General features: G+C 53.3%; 5 protein-coding genes across 5 annotated transcripts; 3 read left to right on the top strand and 2 right to left on the bottom strand.

Moving 5' to 3' along the window:
- Positions 1-607: 607 nt before the first annotated feature.
- On the bottom strand, positions 608-2,545 carry POSPLADRAFT_1046518 (hypothetical protein; the record flags this gene model as incomplete). The annotated part of the gene is made up of 5 exons (XM_024479053.1): positions 608-788; positions 850-1,192; positions 1,252-1,501; positions 1,552-2,053; positions 2,109-2,545. 5 exons carry the CDS (start codon positions 2,543-2,545, stop codon positions 608-610), a joined length of 1,713 nt encoding a protein of 570 aa, XP_024338851.1.
- Positions 2,546-3,049: 504 nt separating this feature from the next.
- On the bottom strand, positions 3,050-3,265 carry POSPLADRAFT_1056648 (hypothetical protein; the record flags this gene model as incomplete). The annotated part of the gene is made up of 2 exons (XM_024480813.1): positions 3,050-3,123; positions 3,184-3,265. The coding sequence occupies 2 exons, from the start codon at positions 3,263-3,265 to the stop codon at positions 3,050-3,052; spliced, it is 156 nt and encodes a 51-aa protein (XP_024338850.1).
- A 347-nt stretch (positions 3,266-3,612) lies between these two features.
- On the top strand, positions 3,613-4,232 carry POSPLADRAFT_1046517 (hypothetical protein; the record flags this gene model as incomplete). The annotated part of the gene is made up of 2 exons (XM_024479052.1): positions 3,613-3,733; positions 3,790-4,232. 2 exons carry the CDS (start codon positions 3,613-3,615, stop codon positions 4,230-4,232), a joined length of 564 nt encoding a protein of 187 aa, XP_024338849.1.
- Positions 4,233-5,173: 941 nt separating this feature from the next.
- POSPLADRAFT_1074411 (hypothetical protein) lies at positions 5,174-7,575 on the top strand (the record flags this gene model as incomplete). Its single annotated transcript, XM_024482705.1, has 10 exons — positions 5,174-5,323; positions 5,378-5,609; positions 5,673-5,815; positions 5,869-5,917; positions 5,971-6,079; positions 6,148-6,357; positions 6,414-6,460; positions 6,519-6,787; positions 6,857-6,952; positions 7,025-7,575. The coding sequence occupies 10 exons, from the start codon at positions 5,174-5,176 to the stop codon at positions 7,367-7,369; spliced, it is 1,650 nt and encodes a 549-aa protein (XP_024338848.1). The 3' UTR covers positions 7,370-7,575.
- A 1,104-nt stretch (positions 7,576-8,679) lies between these two features.
- On the top strand, positions 8,680-10,574 carry POSPLADRAFT_1046515 (hypothetical protein; the record flags this gene model as incomplete). The annotated part of the gene is made up of 7 exons (XM_024479051.1): positions 8,680-8,746; positions 8,795-9,066; positions 9,119-9,197; positions 9,287-9,573; positions 9,636-9,902; positions 10,366-10,486; positions 10,513-10,574. The coding sequence occupies 7 exons, from the start codon at positions 8,680-8,682 to the stop codon at positions 10,572-10,574; spliced, it is 1,155 nt and encodes a 384-aa protein (XP_024338847.1).
- Between the last annotated feature and the right edge of the window lie 3,683 nt (positions 10,575-14,257).

The following is a 14,257-nucleotide window of genomic DNA, read 5'->3' as shown; positions in this document are numbered from 1 at the left end:
CTCCTCATTGGTTGAAGGATTGTTTGAGTCGTATCGGGTCGTCGCGTCGAGAGCTCGTTGTCGTGGAACACAGTATCGTGAGTCGCCGCGTCGCGCGTTCGCTGTCGTCTAGTCTGTCGCGTCGGTTCGTAGTCCGTTCGGGATGATTCTGTGGTGTCGTCGTCGCGTCGTGTGTTCGCTATCCTCGTTGTCGTGTCGCGGGGCGGTAGTCTATTATGTCGTCGATCACTGGGCTAAGTTTTCGACATCAGCGTAGCCCGAGTTGCTCGGTATATGCGCGTATAGGGTTGAGATCAGACTCTATTCGTCTCGCTTCTTTGTTTCGAGCGCGGTCGCTTTCGTCAGATCAACGCGGCCATTCAATCATGGTTTTATATTACAGCTAGCCGATCTCCTATCTTTCCTTCGACCATCTCCGGACGACTCTGTAACTATCCCTCCCACAACGTTTGGCACCAATGAATTGTACGTCGTGCGCCGACAACAAGTCCCGCCTACAGCATGAATCCGCGTACGTATAGGGCGTGCGCCATCTCGTGAAAACCATCACACGCACAGCGACAGCCGGGACACCTTCCCACAGAACCAAGCAGTGCGCATTAGCGCATCAGCGGCGCATGACGACGTCGGCTGACGGAACGTGCATGGCGCGCGCACTGCCAGCGCCGTCAAAGTAGAGCAGGTTAAGCGGCGCGTCGTTGCGCAGGCCCCAGAGATCCTGCCCGTTCCAGTACGGGTAGCACCCCATGTGGACCTTCCCGTTGTACCCCGGGATCCCCGTGTCCAGCCTGAACATCGTGTCCGTGAATGGGAGGCATGCGTGCGGATGCATGCTCATGACGGGCTCACCTGAACTCATCGCGCCGCTCCGACGAGCGCAAGGGAAGGCGGCCGGGCGCGTAGAACTTTGGGAGGATGTCTGTGTCGTTGAGGAACATGCGCTCCATGTACAGTGTTCCTTTCTCCACGGCGATCGTCGCATTGCTGAGCCCATCCTCGCTCGACCAGAATCCCGCATAGAGATCCTGGGAGTACTCGGCAAGCACCTCGTCCATGGCCGGCTGGAACAGCTCGAAGGCGTCGTAAGCGAGTCTGGCAGCATCCGGGTAGTGTCCTCCAAGAAGCACCACGACCCCATACGAGGCACCCGGGTGTATCGCGATCGCCGCATGGTACCCCGCCATGGCCCCGACTACACACAGAGAAGCTCAGCAACCGTGCGCGAATGCTTCCAGAAAAGCGAGCACGCACGCTTCCAATAAATCTTACGGGGCCGGCCATTCGAGTCTCGCGCCTTAATGATCTCCCAAATGAAGCCGATCTCGGTCCAGTCATCCTCGTCGAATGAGTGCACGGGCTGCAGCCACCGGTCCATGGAGCGCCGTGAGATCAGGCTCTCGGGCGACACAGGATTCAGCAGTCCCCGCGTGATCTTGATGCAGTCAGACAGGGACGAGAACTGGCCTCCCGCTGGATTCATGGCATCGAGGAAGTCTTGGTCCTGACAGCGTGGTGAGCTAGCAATCTGAGTCCTGTGGTGTCGTGACATACCGCGACCTCTGGCCCAAGTGAAGGCACGACCACCTGGTGTTTGTTCGCGTCCGTCGTCAGGAAGTGGCTGCCGTTCATGCCAAGAGGGCCGAAGATGTCTCTCTGCAGGAGCTCCGCATATTCGGCTGGCTCCTGCTCCGGGTGCTTGCTCGCAGCGCGGTTGGCAGCGACGAGCGCAATGCCGAGCAGACCAGTAGCGGTGTTGGAATACGCGGGATACGACCACGGTGGTGAGGTGAGCCGGTACCTTTCGATTGCGCGGAACAGGGACGCATGGTCAGGGAACGGTAGGCCGTTCGTGGGGGGCGGGCCTCCGCCCATCATGTCCTTTGGCCAGTTGTGGACAGTGCCCGGAGGCCAGTCCCTGCCCATGCCGGACATATGGCTCGCGAGGTCGAAGAGAGTGACGGCCATGTTCTCTCCTGTGGCGTCTTTATTTGTCGGTTTGACGCCGTCCAGGCGATACTTGAAGTCCGGGAAGAACTTCTCCACGGGGTCGTCCCTGCCCTGCGAATTGAGATTCGGCGTACACGACATGTCAGTGATTGCGGACGCACCACGAGAGAACGCCCCGCTCTGCCAGGATATGACCCTCCAGCACGGCAAACAGCTTTGCCACGGATGCGACGCGGTAGGAGGCATGGCTGGTGGTGAGCGGGGAAGTGGCGGACTCGTTTCCCCGGATGACGCCGTAGTTCTGCTCGAACACAGGGCCGTCGGACGTGACCACGGCGATCGAGAGGCTGTCTATGTCGCCCTGGGCGAACCGCGTGGAGAAGAAGTCGCCCGCACGCTCGGCTGCTCTCCTGATGAGCGGGTGGTCGGCGGGCGGCGGGGTGTCGACGAAGAGCTTGGGGAGGAAGGGGCGGCAGCTGAAGCGCTCGACGTCGTCGGCGGCCTGGAGGGCGGGGCCAGCGCCAGGCCAGCGACCAGTGAAGTACAGGCCGGCGGCGATGGACGTGAGGGCAGCGAAGACGGACGAGAGCGCGACCATAGCGGCGGCGACTGGTGATCATGGGGTCTGGGGCCCAGCCTTATAGCCGCCTGGAAGACACGGCATCGTCCCCGGTGCATTGCAGCGTAGTCTCGTAACCAGACTCCAGGGCAGCCCGAGGTCACCGCCTGGCATCCGATGCGCTATGAAAGAAGCTCGCCCGTCGTGACACATGTTGATGGACACCCATGTTCAACCATTCGCGATCAATCTCAGATCTCCTCTAAATCAGGGTGTTACCCATGTTGCCCGATCACGATCTGGCATTGATGCGCTGTCTCTCTGCTCAACTCCTTCGACCGCACATCAGACCCTTCATCCGCCAGTAGACGGGTAAGTCTGCATGCTTTTCCTTCCGATCATCAAATTTACACAGTCCTAGGAATACACCAAGCACGTAAACAGGATCAAGCACAAATTCCAGCGCACTACATGTGCTGGCAACGGTAAATACAGGACTCATCAGCCGCTTGCGGTGTACGGGCGTCTCGGAGACCGCTCACCTTACTCTCCTGGAGAGAGAAGTTCGGGACTTGCGACAAACCATCCACCGTCGTCCACAAATTCTGCGTCTGCAGCTGCAAATGCCGTTTTTCGTATCAGTGAGGGCAAGTTCGCAGATGTGGGCGAAGACCTACTGGGTTCAACGGGAGCACCGACCACCAGCGCGGCTGATGCAGCCGCGATGGTTGCGTAGAGGGCAATGAAGATAGTGCGCATGTTGTAGGTTGGCTGCCGCGTGCAGGTCGTATGAAGCTGAGTGATCTGAACGCCTGTCGAGTCCCTAGTTTTATACTCAGGGTTCGCGCCACACAAGCTCCTTCCAATCTTGTATTCGTATAGATAACAGGCTCCGCAAGTCCCGGCCGCACACAGCGCCCAGAATATGTCTTGTGCTGCGTGCCCTGTCCCCCGATCGCGTGTCCGCCTCGAGGCTGGTTTCACTCTTCCTGTCGAAGGCTTTCCGATAGCTCAATACTGCAACAAGCGCAACCATATTAAGGTCTCCAAAGACTTCTGCCAAGACCAACGTTGTTGACGCGGTTGCCTACAGCGCCTCATTGTTTATGTCTCCCAACATCGCGCTCATCGTAGTGGGGACGTTTTGCCTCCTCACGAGCCTGAGCAGCGTATTCGTTGCTGTACTCAACTCGCGCCATGCACAGCATAAGGGCCTCTCAGAGTATAGTGAGCCATTTCTGCTTAGAGGCATAGCACGGTGCTGATCGCGTTGGCAAGCGCAGCCTTCCTGGGAGACGACCACCCCGCCCACTATCCCCTCGAGCTGGAGACTGTCGCCCTCACTCCTGAAAACACGGTGCACTATCGCATATACACCGCAGACGCCGCCGCCGAATGGGAGTCCATATTCCCTGCCGGGGGCGGGTTCCTCCGCCTCGGCGAGTCGCAGCGTCCACTCGGCCTCGCGATGTTCCACCAGCTGCACTGCCTAGCACGCCTCCGCGAAGCCATGAACACCCGGCAGTCCACCGAGCACGTGCACCACTGCCTCAACTATTTGCGCCAGACCATTCTGTGCGACGCGAACCCGACGCTTGAGCCGGTCATCCCCATCTTGGGCGTGCGCAGCGTGAACGCAGAGGTCCCGCGGCTGTGTCGGGATTGGACGGCGGTGTACCGGCTTGCGGAGGAGAACTACCGCATGACTAAAGGTGCATCGCGATAAGGCATATATGTGGTCATGACCTTTTTTCACGACACAGCGGCACACCAATGTCACTGCCGTATTGGCTATCTGATAGTCGGTCAGAAACGCGTCCGGAAGCATTACAGTGTGCTGCTCGGGAGCACCTCCACGCTACCTGAGCGCTTGCAATGGTGGAGAATTTGTGAGCCAAGGGCGTAATCGAATTGCAGTACCGGGCTCCCTGGGTGCTCTGGACCCAACTAAAGATGCCTAATACCCAATAATCACCTAGCCGTCCCTGTAGTCGAAGGGGCAGTCCTCGCAGCTGACTGCGAACCTGTTTACCATTCCTGGGGCGATAGTGTCGTCAGCGTGGTGGCATCTGACGGAAGCTGACGCGCCACAGCCCTGAGGCGCTTACCCCTTTGGGAATCCAATGGCGCAGATGATAGTATTCACGAAGGCACGAGATCGACCGCGGAAGGGTGACCTTTTGACATGTCTTTTTGCTGTACATAGGTCCTGTATCGCCCCCGGAAACCGTGGCCGGCGAGGGATGGCGAGACCTGTGTTCACGGCATCGTCATGGATAGCGGTTCCGCTGAGTATGTGCATTTCCAATCCTAGACAGAACCTCATATCCTATCCGAACAATGTTGGCGCCGACAGCAGCGCCTTACGGCGGCACTTTGCTTCTCGGAACGGTAGCCCATTGTGGGAATCCACTTCCAGCGTCCTTGGACGGACCAAATCGGTACTGCGGCGTTAAGACGAGTAGAGGATCAGATCGCTGGCAGGTTGTTTTGCAGAGGAACGAGCAGCGGGCCTGCCATAACCGAAAAGTCGCTCTGTGCCCCAATGGTCTGTGGCCGATCGCGCGACAGAGAACATGCGTCGGGCGAATGGGTCTACCTGAGGCCTGTGACCAACACGACCACTCCCTCGTCTCCCATCCATCCCCCCTCGTTTGACAAACCACAATGGCGGACCATGTCAAGCCGACGGCGTCCGACTCTGCAGTTGCGCAGCGGCCAGGAGCGCAAGCGTCGGACCCTCCACCCAAATCGGCGTCGTTCTGGATGTCAATGCTCTCCATCATGATTGCAACGTTCCTCGCGGCACTGGACACGGTATGCACAAAAAGTACCTGTAATCCTGTCCTTGTTGACAGTCGAGGTATACAGGGTGCGGTTGCCACTGCTCTTCCGACCATAGTGAACCACTTCCATGGTGACCAATTTGTTTGGGTTGGATCTGCGTACACCCTCGCGGGCACAGCGTTCCTCCCGCTATCCGGTCACCTTGCGAATATCTTTGGTCGTCGACCCATGCTGCTTCTTAGTCTTGTGATTTTTGCCCTCGGTAGCGCATTGTGTGGCGCGGCACAGAGCATGGCCATGCTCATTGGTGGCCGCAGTAAGTACTCGCCGTCTAAACATAGCCCAGTACATTAACCGTATCTGCTTGCTACTCTGCCAGCTGTGCAAGGCATTGGGTCCGGTGGTATCTTGGCACTGACAGAGATCATTCTGTCTGATCTGGTACCACTGAGCGAACGCGGTGCGTACCAGGGAATGATCGGACTCATTTGGTCCATTGCGTCTATCATGGGGCCCATTGTGGTAAGTGCGCACAGCCGCCCCAAGTGTATGTGAGATGCTCACTTCTCATTCAGGGTGGCGCGTTCGCACAACGACGCGATTTCTCATGGCGTGGCCTGTTCTGTGCGTTGCGAGTCCAATTGTCTGTTTCACGTAAACTGACCCCAGCATATCAGACTTGAACCTGCCACTGACGGGCATCTCCATGTTCCTCTGCATATTCTTCCTGAAGCTGAAGACGCCACGTTCGACATTCCGGCAGAAGATGCGGAGAATCGACCTGATGTGCGTCATTCGCTCCAGGATCCACGTATCTAGGATAGCTCTGACAGATATATATCGCCCGTAACCAGAGGAAACATTATCATCATGGGAAGCAGTACAGCAGCTCTACTTGGCCTTACCTGGGGCGGTGTTCAATACCCTTGGTCTTCAGCCCGAGTCCTCGTTCCTCTTATTCTGGGTTTTGTGGGAATCATCTGTTTCATGATTTATGAAGCTCTGGTGCCGATGGAGCCAACCGTCCCGTGGCGAGTGCTCAACAACCGCACCACAGTCAGCGGGTATGTCTTCAAAATCTTTGAGCTCAACTTGACATTCGAACAGCTATACTATACAGTTACCTGGGAACAGCACTTCAGGGCCTCGTAATTTCGGCGGCGTTGTGTGCGTATATCATTTGGTATTAACAGTCACGAGGGGTGCTTACACACGGCGCATACAGTCTACTTGCCCGTCTACTTCCAAGGATGTAAAGACGCGTCTCCCTTACGCAGCGGCGTTGACATGCTACCGTACAGTTTCTCGATCGCACCGTTTGCAATTGTGGCAGGCGCAACAGCCACCGCCACGAACAAATACAGGCCGCAGAATGTCATCGCGTGGTGCTTCGTTGTCGTCGGTATGGGGCTTCAAAGTACGCTGCACGAGAACAGTGCCGTCCGGAACTGGGCTGGCTTCCAGATTATTGCAGGCATCGGGTTTGGTCTACTGGTGCGTGCGGCCGCGTCTTCCTGTGCACATCGTACCGCACGGACATGCGCTTATTGAATTGGTCCATAGTTCACGGCGACTACTTTCCCCATCCTTGCCCCGCTGTCCGTGACCGACAACGCGAGCGCGCTCTCTTTCTTCATTTTCGTCCGGTCGTTCTTCCAGGTAAGTCCGGCACACGTTGCTCTACATCGCTGTCTGGTTTCCCGCTCAGGCTCATGTGTTCGCATATATCAGGCATGGGGCATCACGATCGGCTCGACGGTGCTGCAGAACCAGCTACGCATTCGTCTTCCACAGTCCTTCCTGAACGATATTCAGGGCGTCGAAATTGCGTATGCGGTGATCCCACAGATCCCGACGCTCCCCGAGCCGCTGAAAGACGAGGTCCGCGCCGCGTTTGCACAGTCGCTGGACGTCCTCTGGGAAGTGATGGTAGCGGTAGCGGGGCTCGGGTTCTTGAGCTCCCTGCTGATGAAGGAGCTCCCGCTGCAGAGTGTCGTGGACGACTCCTGGGGGCTCGAGAAAAATGGTGCCGAGATGACCGAGGAGCACGGCCTTCCCGAGGTCAACGCGGCATAGTCCGCGAGTGGGAATGGCAGCGATGATGTGTCTTTCTTGGCAGGTCGGTCCTCGGCTGTGGTTCTGGAGGATGGTAGTGTTGTTCTGTCGGTGGGGCTTCCGATTTGAGAATGACAGTCCACAATTCGGATAGCATGATCAGAACAAGACGCCACAATGCGTGTGCCGCTGGAAGGGCGATGACGCGACACTTTATTTCCACTTTCGATCCCAGTGGCGATGCTCCGACATCTGGTGTGGATCTGCATCATAGAAATGGAAGATCCATAGATGACAAATACTGCTTACCGCATATGCATAGCTTCTCCATCGTGTTCCGCCGGCAATGGGAACGAGACTTCGGGCCTCAGAACAAGGACCCACTGTGAGTGGAACTGACACTCCTGTAATAGGTATTGCTACAATTGTAACCCCCGTGTATGTTAGGTGACAGGTGCGCGTATTTGACATCCTGTGGTCCGAGCAAGAGGTTGACCTGATTCAAGGGCTAGCGTGGATGGCAGCGGCCTACTTGTTCCACGCTGCTGCCTTGTTTCTCGTACTTCCTGTCAAACCAAGGATGAATCGAAATAGTCCTGACATATCCAGCAACGCAGCTTGTCTATGCATCTGGCTATCGAGCTGCAAAACCAATATTGTGGAAATGCACAGGCGCTGCGGTGATTATCTCCAGTGCGTCGATGATAGCACCCGAGTTCTCTTGGACAGGGATCATGGCTGCAGTGTAGAGCAGAATACGCATCAGGCCAATTCAAGACAGAGGCAGGAGAGGACATCGTCCCACTTAGCCTCCCAGAGGATGTGCATACCGAAGGCCAACCTCCGAAGCCATATGTGTGCAATTCTACATTAGGGCATGGCAAAGCGAAGCTTCTGCCAGCTTATGGACGTTTCGCCTTACGGTGACGTTCTGCAGGACATTGAGCCTGGGTGTTGTATCTTTCACCGTATTGGGTGGAGGGCATCGGAGAAAAAGAAACGCCCTGATGAAGGAGCTGTGCAACTGTTGTCGCGCTGGCAATGGTCATCACTTCAAGCTCTTTATGAGACAGTATCTCCTCCTTTTTTGAATTCGCGCTGTATTGATTACATACATCAACAGCACATAGGCTGCCCCCATTATCACCCCTACGAGTGAGTGGCACTCCATCCCGACTATCGATTTCATGTGACAGCCATAATCATGATGATCTGTAACAAACTGATGTATCACCTTTGCATCACGCAATCGTTCCTGGGATCCCGGTCTTGATGCAGATATAAAGTAAATGTAGCCGGTGGACATTGCAGCAGAGCTCACCCGCTGTGTCATGGCTTCTTCTCTCACAGTGCCACGCTTGAGTTTCGCTGCTCTTTATGTGGCAGCCATCACTTACGGTACGTACGCCATTCTGTTATACGGGTGTGTGCTGATCCTTAGTGCAGGAATAAACATTCTACTGGCCGCAATATGCACATACTTCCTCCTGGGACCAGGACGGAGAGAAGGGAAATACCATTACGTCCTGATCACATATACATTCGCCATGTCCATCGCCACTACTATCTACTTCATCAGTGGGTCACAGTGGAGCGAACAAGAGTTCGTGCAAGACGCAGGAGATTCTGCTGCAGTCGCTCTGCTAATGTCTTCCCCCTTGGCTGAGGCAAAGAATGTGGCCATCGTTGTTAATATCTGGTTGGCTGATAGCTTGATTGTCAGTAAGGCTGTATACAACCTCGTTCTCCTATCTAACGCAAAGCTCGCAGATCTGGCGCGCTTACACTGTCTGGGAGGGTAGTCTTTCGGTACTGTCTGTCTTAGTCACAGTCTATCTAGCGGACGTGGGTGAGTAGCAGTACGTCACCCTTTCTCGTCGTACTCAATATACGCCTCAGCATGTGGACTTAGCACATTGATCTCTACGGCGCGGCCAGGAACCAAATATGGCGGAGATGCAGTGGTGCATTTTGGCACAGCGTTTTGGTCACTATCCGTAGCGCTCAACGTCCTGGCGACACTTCTCATCGCAGGCCGCCTGCTCTATCGACGACGCAACTTATTTGGAGGCTTCTCTGCCTCCAGCAGTCGCTACACCTTTGCGGTCAGCGTCGTGACCGAATCTGCTGCATTGTACACCATCTGCGGCTTGATATACATACCATTATATGCAGTGAACTCAGTGCTGCAATATCCTTTCTCAGCTCTGTTCTGTGCTGCCTCGGTATGTTGTCAGTTCAATGATTCTGCCGCAGTTTCTCATCAGGTTTTTTGAACGTCGTTCAGTTCACCGCGCCACATCTTATCATCCTTCGAATGGCCTTGGGTGTAGCGGTGGCTCAAAGTCCTGTCGTCGTTAGCCCAAACAGTTCGATGAAGCTCAACTTTGCCCAGGACCAGTCTCAGTTGGCATCCCGCCAGAGCGAGAGTATTGGACATCCCACTCACTATCATTACCGTCCTGCTGCGGGTCCCCAACCGGTCTCCATTCCTATGGTGCCGTACAAACCAAGCAGAGCGCATGGGGACAAAGATCCTCAGGTTTATTCAGTCGTAAGTCGTAACCTCGATTGTTGTGCATCTGCTGACTGCTGGCAAGTGGGTGTGATTAGCACGTTCTCAAGGAAGTTCATTCTTCGGCTGACATAGCGAAGTAGTAGGCAACAGCCGTGTAGAAATATCGCCCGACTGAGACCATAACATTAAGTTGATATCATTAGGCAGATCCTAGATAGCGCCTTGTATTACTGTCTCTGGCATGCGCTGGCGGTCTGAGCATTTTGCTTTTCTCATTGCATACAACATCAAGGGCTCCGATACTTTAAACAATGTACATATATAAGATAACGTAACTGGAAGCCATGCACAAACCAGTCAAGAATACCATGCTACGTAGCATCTTCAGCAGCCTATTGGAGAAGTCTCGTTGAGGAAGGTAATACACCTTGCTCTGCATGTTAGTACCTCTCAGAATGTGTTGCAATATTGTCAGTAGCCAATTCGACTGCCGCAATAGGTACACTCTTGGCCTTCGCATCTCAAGGGTTTGTATTCATGCCCCTCATCTGGACGCGAACCGTTAAAACTATTCTCAACCGAACTCGAACTCCGACCGAACCTATTGAACAGCTTCAGTAGTGAGTTCTGCAGAAGTTCCAATCAGGCGCTTGGAGTCCAAGCCTTATCGCAAATTACCGCCGATGTGGGAGCGATGCGTTGCAGTGACGTCCGGAGATGGTCGAAGGGTACAATAACTTGACAACTAGCTATAATAATATAAAACAAGTAAAATGGCCGCGTTGATCTGAATATATGCGCGTCGATACTAAACAGAAGACGACCAAACACTTGTGCGCTCGACGACAAAGACGACCAGGTCCTCGATGCCCGAGTCCAAACCTTCTGCAGACGACAACGACGGCGACTAGACCTGCGACAGACGACAGTGAACGCGACCGCGATCGCTACAGACGACGACGAGAGCAACCTAGTACACGACAGACGTCTACGAACGCGACCGATTCGCGACAGATGACGACAAGAGCGAGCGAGCACACGACAAGCGTCTACTAATACGATCGACTCACGACAGTCAATGATGAAGATAAGAAATCCCTAACGGAAGACGACGACGACGACGAGCTTTTACGACAGATAACGACGACCGCGACCAAACTCACGACAAGACGACTCGCAACGAACAACCACGCTCACGCTATCAATACGACCTCAAGAGCTATGACGATGCTTACCTCGAGTTGTATTGCTATGTATGAAGTATTTTCGGATGTTTTGTGCGAGCGGCTTTAGAGTTCGAAGGAGCGAAGAGGATGTGGTTCAAAGGCAAGGGGGAAACTGGATTCCTCGACGTCGACGCCGGTATATATATGTACAGAGAGCCGTTGACAGCGATGATATCATATGCAGTCTGCGAGGAGAGAATGACGCACGCACAACGAGGTCATTGATCGACACATCGTCTCAAAGTGGAAAGCACCTTCCTAATCGAGATGTAAGCCCATTCCGGGCACAAGCAAGCTAGACTCGATGAAGTCAGTTCGAATCCGCTCCTGGCAGTGTCCACTGGGGGCAATCCAAGATGTCCGCTCCCCGGATATTGTGCAGAAATTCAACGAGGTGTAAGAAATAAAAATTGAATACTTGGCTTCCGAACATCGAAAGAAAGCCATAAATAAATGCTGCATATTCCGAGCTCCGGATATGGCAGCAAATAAGCTACATAATTGTTGCTCGAATATGACCTACAATATTTGTTGAATATTCTGCACCCAAACATTGTACTGATAAACTTGATAACCGGGGAATATTTGGGGGCTGATTACATTGCGGAAAATTGTCAGTACTTACAGCACAGATTTTCCTCAGATAGGTAATCAACAATTGAAGCTCAGATGGTGTAAGACATAGAAACCAAGTTCTGTGCCAATCCACCAACCAGAAATGGCATATACCGAGTGATTGATCTGTTTCAGCCAATATTTGGAAGGATATCCGTGCTCTGAGTATCAGTAATAACTTACAATGTACTTGGTCCACAAATATTCCTCAGTTACTGTATTTATTGGTACAATGTTTTGGTGCAGAACATTTGATGGATATTATAGTCTATGTTGGAACTTGGGATTGTGGCGAGCACACACCATAGTATTTGGTGTTGTTTGTAGTACCTTGTAGACTTTGTGTGAGCTGTCCTGTACGTTCCTTACATGTTTGACAGAGCTCAGACAAACATGATATATCTTTGTTGATTGTTCTCGCTTTGGGTCTCAGACAAACTTTCACAGTCTATAATCAAGTGACAATTATGTAATATATTCACTGGCATATCCGGGGCTCCGAAGATACAGTGTTTATTTATGGCTTTCTTTTGATATTCGGAAGTCAAGTATTTGACTTTTATTTCCTACACTTCATTGGATATTCAAATGATATTCATAGCATCTCCAAAGTTTGGTCCTGAACCTGGTTCTGAACCACAAACCGGCCGAACCGAACCTAGGTTCAGGTTTGGTCAGGTTCAGGTTCGGGCATCAGTGTAGCAGGTTTGGTTCAGGGTTCATGAGGCACCCATGGGACCTTGAACCTGGTTCAGACCCAGACCGAACCGAGAACCAAGTATACTTTACGATTCCTCCATGTGCCTGATTGGGCTAATCGGGCTGATCGTACCTCAACATGCAAAGTTTACTGCGAGCTCTGTCTGCTCGAACTTTATGGCTGGCATACTGAACCCTTCGCAAGGCTGTGCTCTTGATGCAGATGGTAAGCTGAAAGATGCCGCTGACATCAAGTTTTATAACTCAGCCAGTGATGAAGAGGCAATTAATTGGCCTTCGAGCATGACATCAACTACTGACAGGGCATCAGCTTCTATGCCTGAGGCTACCCCATCTGGTAAGTAACTTTCTGCTATTGTGCTCTGTTCTCACACATATGTCCTCTAGCACACGCTATGAATCGCCTCCCGGACCATGCCAACATTATTGCTAGAAAGTGCGTCAGAAGCCATCATGGAAGGTGAAACATTTATCTTTCCGTTCTATCTCTTGTACTACTAGTGCCCATACTGGTGCCTGTCTTAGCGCTCACCCGCAGGTTGAACATTATGTAGCTTACATAATGGGGTCCGTGCGCACTTCGTGCCTGGTATCGTACCACTACGTTTCCTTCTTTACTAACACGACCACATAGATACAGTGGTCCATGCGTAGCCGGTACTTGTATAAGTAGTTGTACCATTAGTCAGTTGAACCCTAAGTTCGACCTGGTTATTCATTCAAGTCTCTGCTCCTCTTTGCTTGGGGTAGTGGTCATTCTCGACTTCCTCGCTCGATCTTCAGGACGACGTACTGTCCATAAGTCCTCGCTTGTCGTCTACGAGTCAGGCATCAATATAGGAGTATAGACCGTTGTATCAAAAGGTCGAACTTTCTAAGCTATGTTCCTAGTTTTACCTAGTCGAACATCTCATCCACCATTACGTTGAACAATGCAGTCAACCCGGTTCCTTTGGGACTACCAGCCCTCGCAGGATCACCGCTCCTCCAGTACAACCGAGCAGACCGCTGCTTCATCACCTCCACAAAAAGGGCTCCCATCTACCCTCGAGGTGGCACCTGGTGTCGTGCAACCGGTCCAAACCCACAGGTCGTTGCCCATCAAGAACTCGTTAGCTACTACCAGAGACACCCACCCGCTCACCCAGAAGACGTATTCACCATCCTACGGATTGACATCGAACCTACACAAACAGCAGAAAGCATGCAATCACCCACCAACAAACAACCACTCGAACTCCCCGAAGTTCAGTACATTCCCATCGAAATCCCAGACATCGAACTACCACCAGCCCCACCCGCACCAACCAACACACCGGTTGAAGTCCCTATGGCAACATTCACTCAAGCAGACATCGATCAGCGCATCGCTGTCGCCCTCGCAGCATACCAATCCCAGCAGTCAACGGCCAACCGACCCCTTCACCTCGACATCCCCGCTCCCGAACCTTTCAGCGGAAAGGCGGAGGACCTCAGACGCTTCATCCAATGCATCCTCTCCTACTTCGTCGCCACCAACAACACCCGACTCAGCGATGAAGCAAAGATCGCCTTCACCATAGCGCTGATGAGGAAGGATCTGGGGAAGACATGGGCGGACACGTATTATGAGAAGTTGGCAGGGGGAGTCCAGGTCTATTCCACATGGGCAAATTTCGTCGCCGCCCTAGAAGAGGTGTTCCCTGAGCACGGAACGCGAATCAAGGCACATCAAATCCTGATGAAACTGCCTGAACAACAGAGGGACAGGAAGATGGCACTCTCCCTCAGTAACTACGTCACCCACTTCGAGCAGCTGGCATCGAAGGCTCAGCTCAAGGACACCGAGGT

This window comes from Postia placenta (assembly GCF_002117355.1).
Source record: "Postia placenta MAD-698-R-SB12 unplaced genomic scaffold POSPLAscaffold_7, whole genome shotgun sequence".
NCBI classification, from domain to species: Eukaryota; Fungi; Basidiomycota; class Agaricomycetes; order Polyporales; family Adustoporiaceae; genus Rhodonia; species Rhodonia placenta.
Note: the sequence above shows the minus strand (reverse complement) of the source record. Positions and strands in the feature narration are given on the sequence as shown.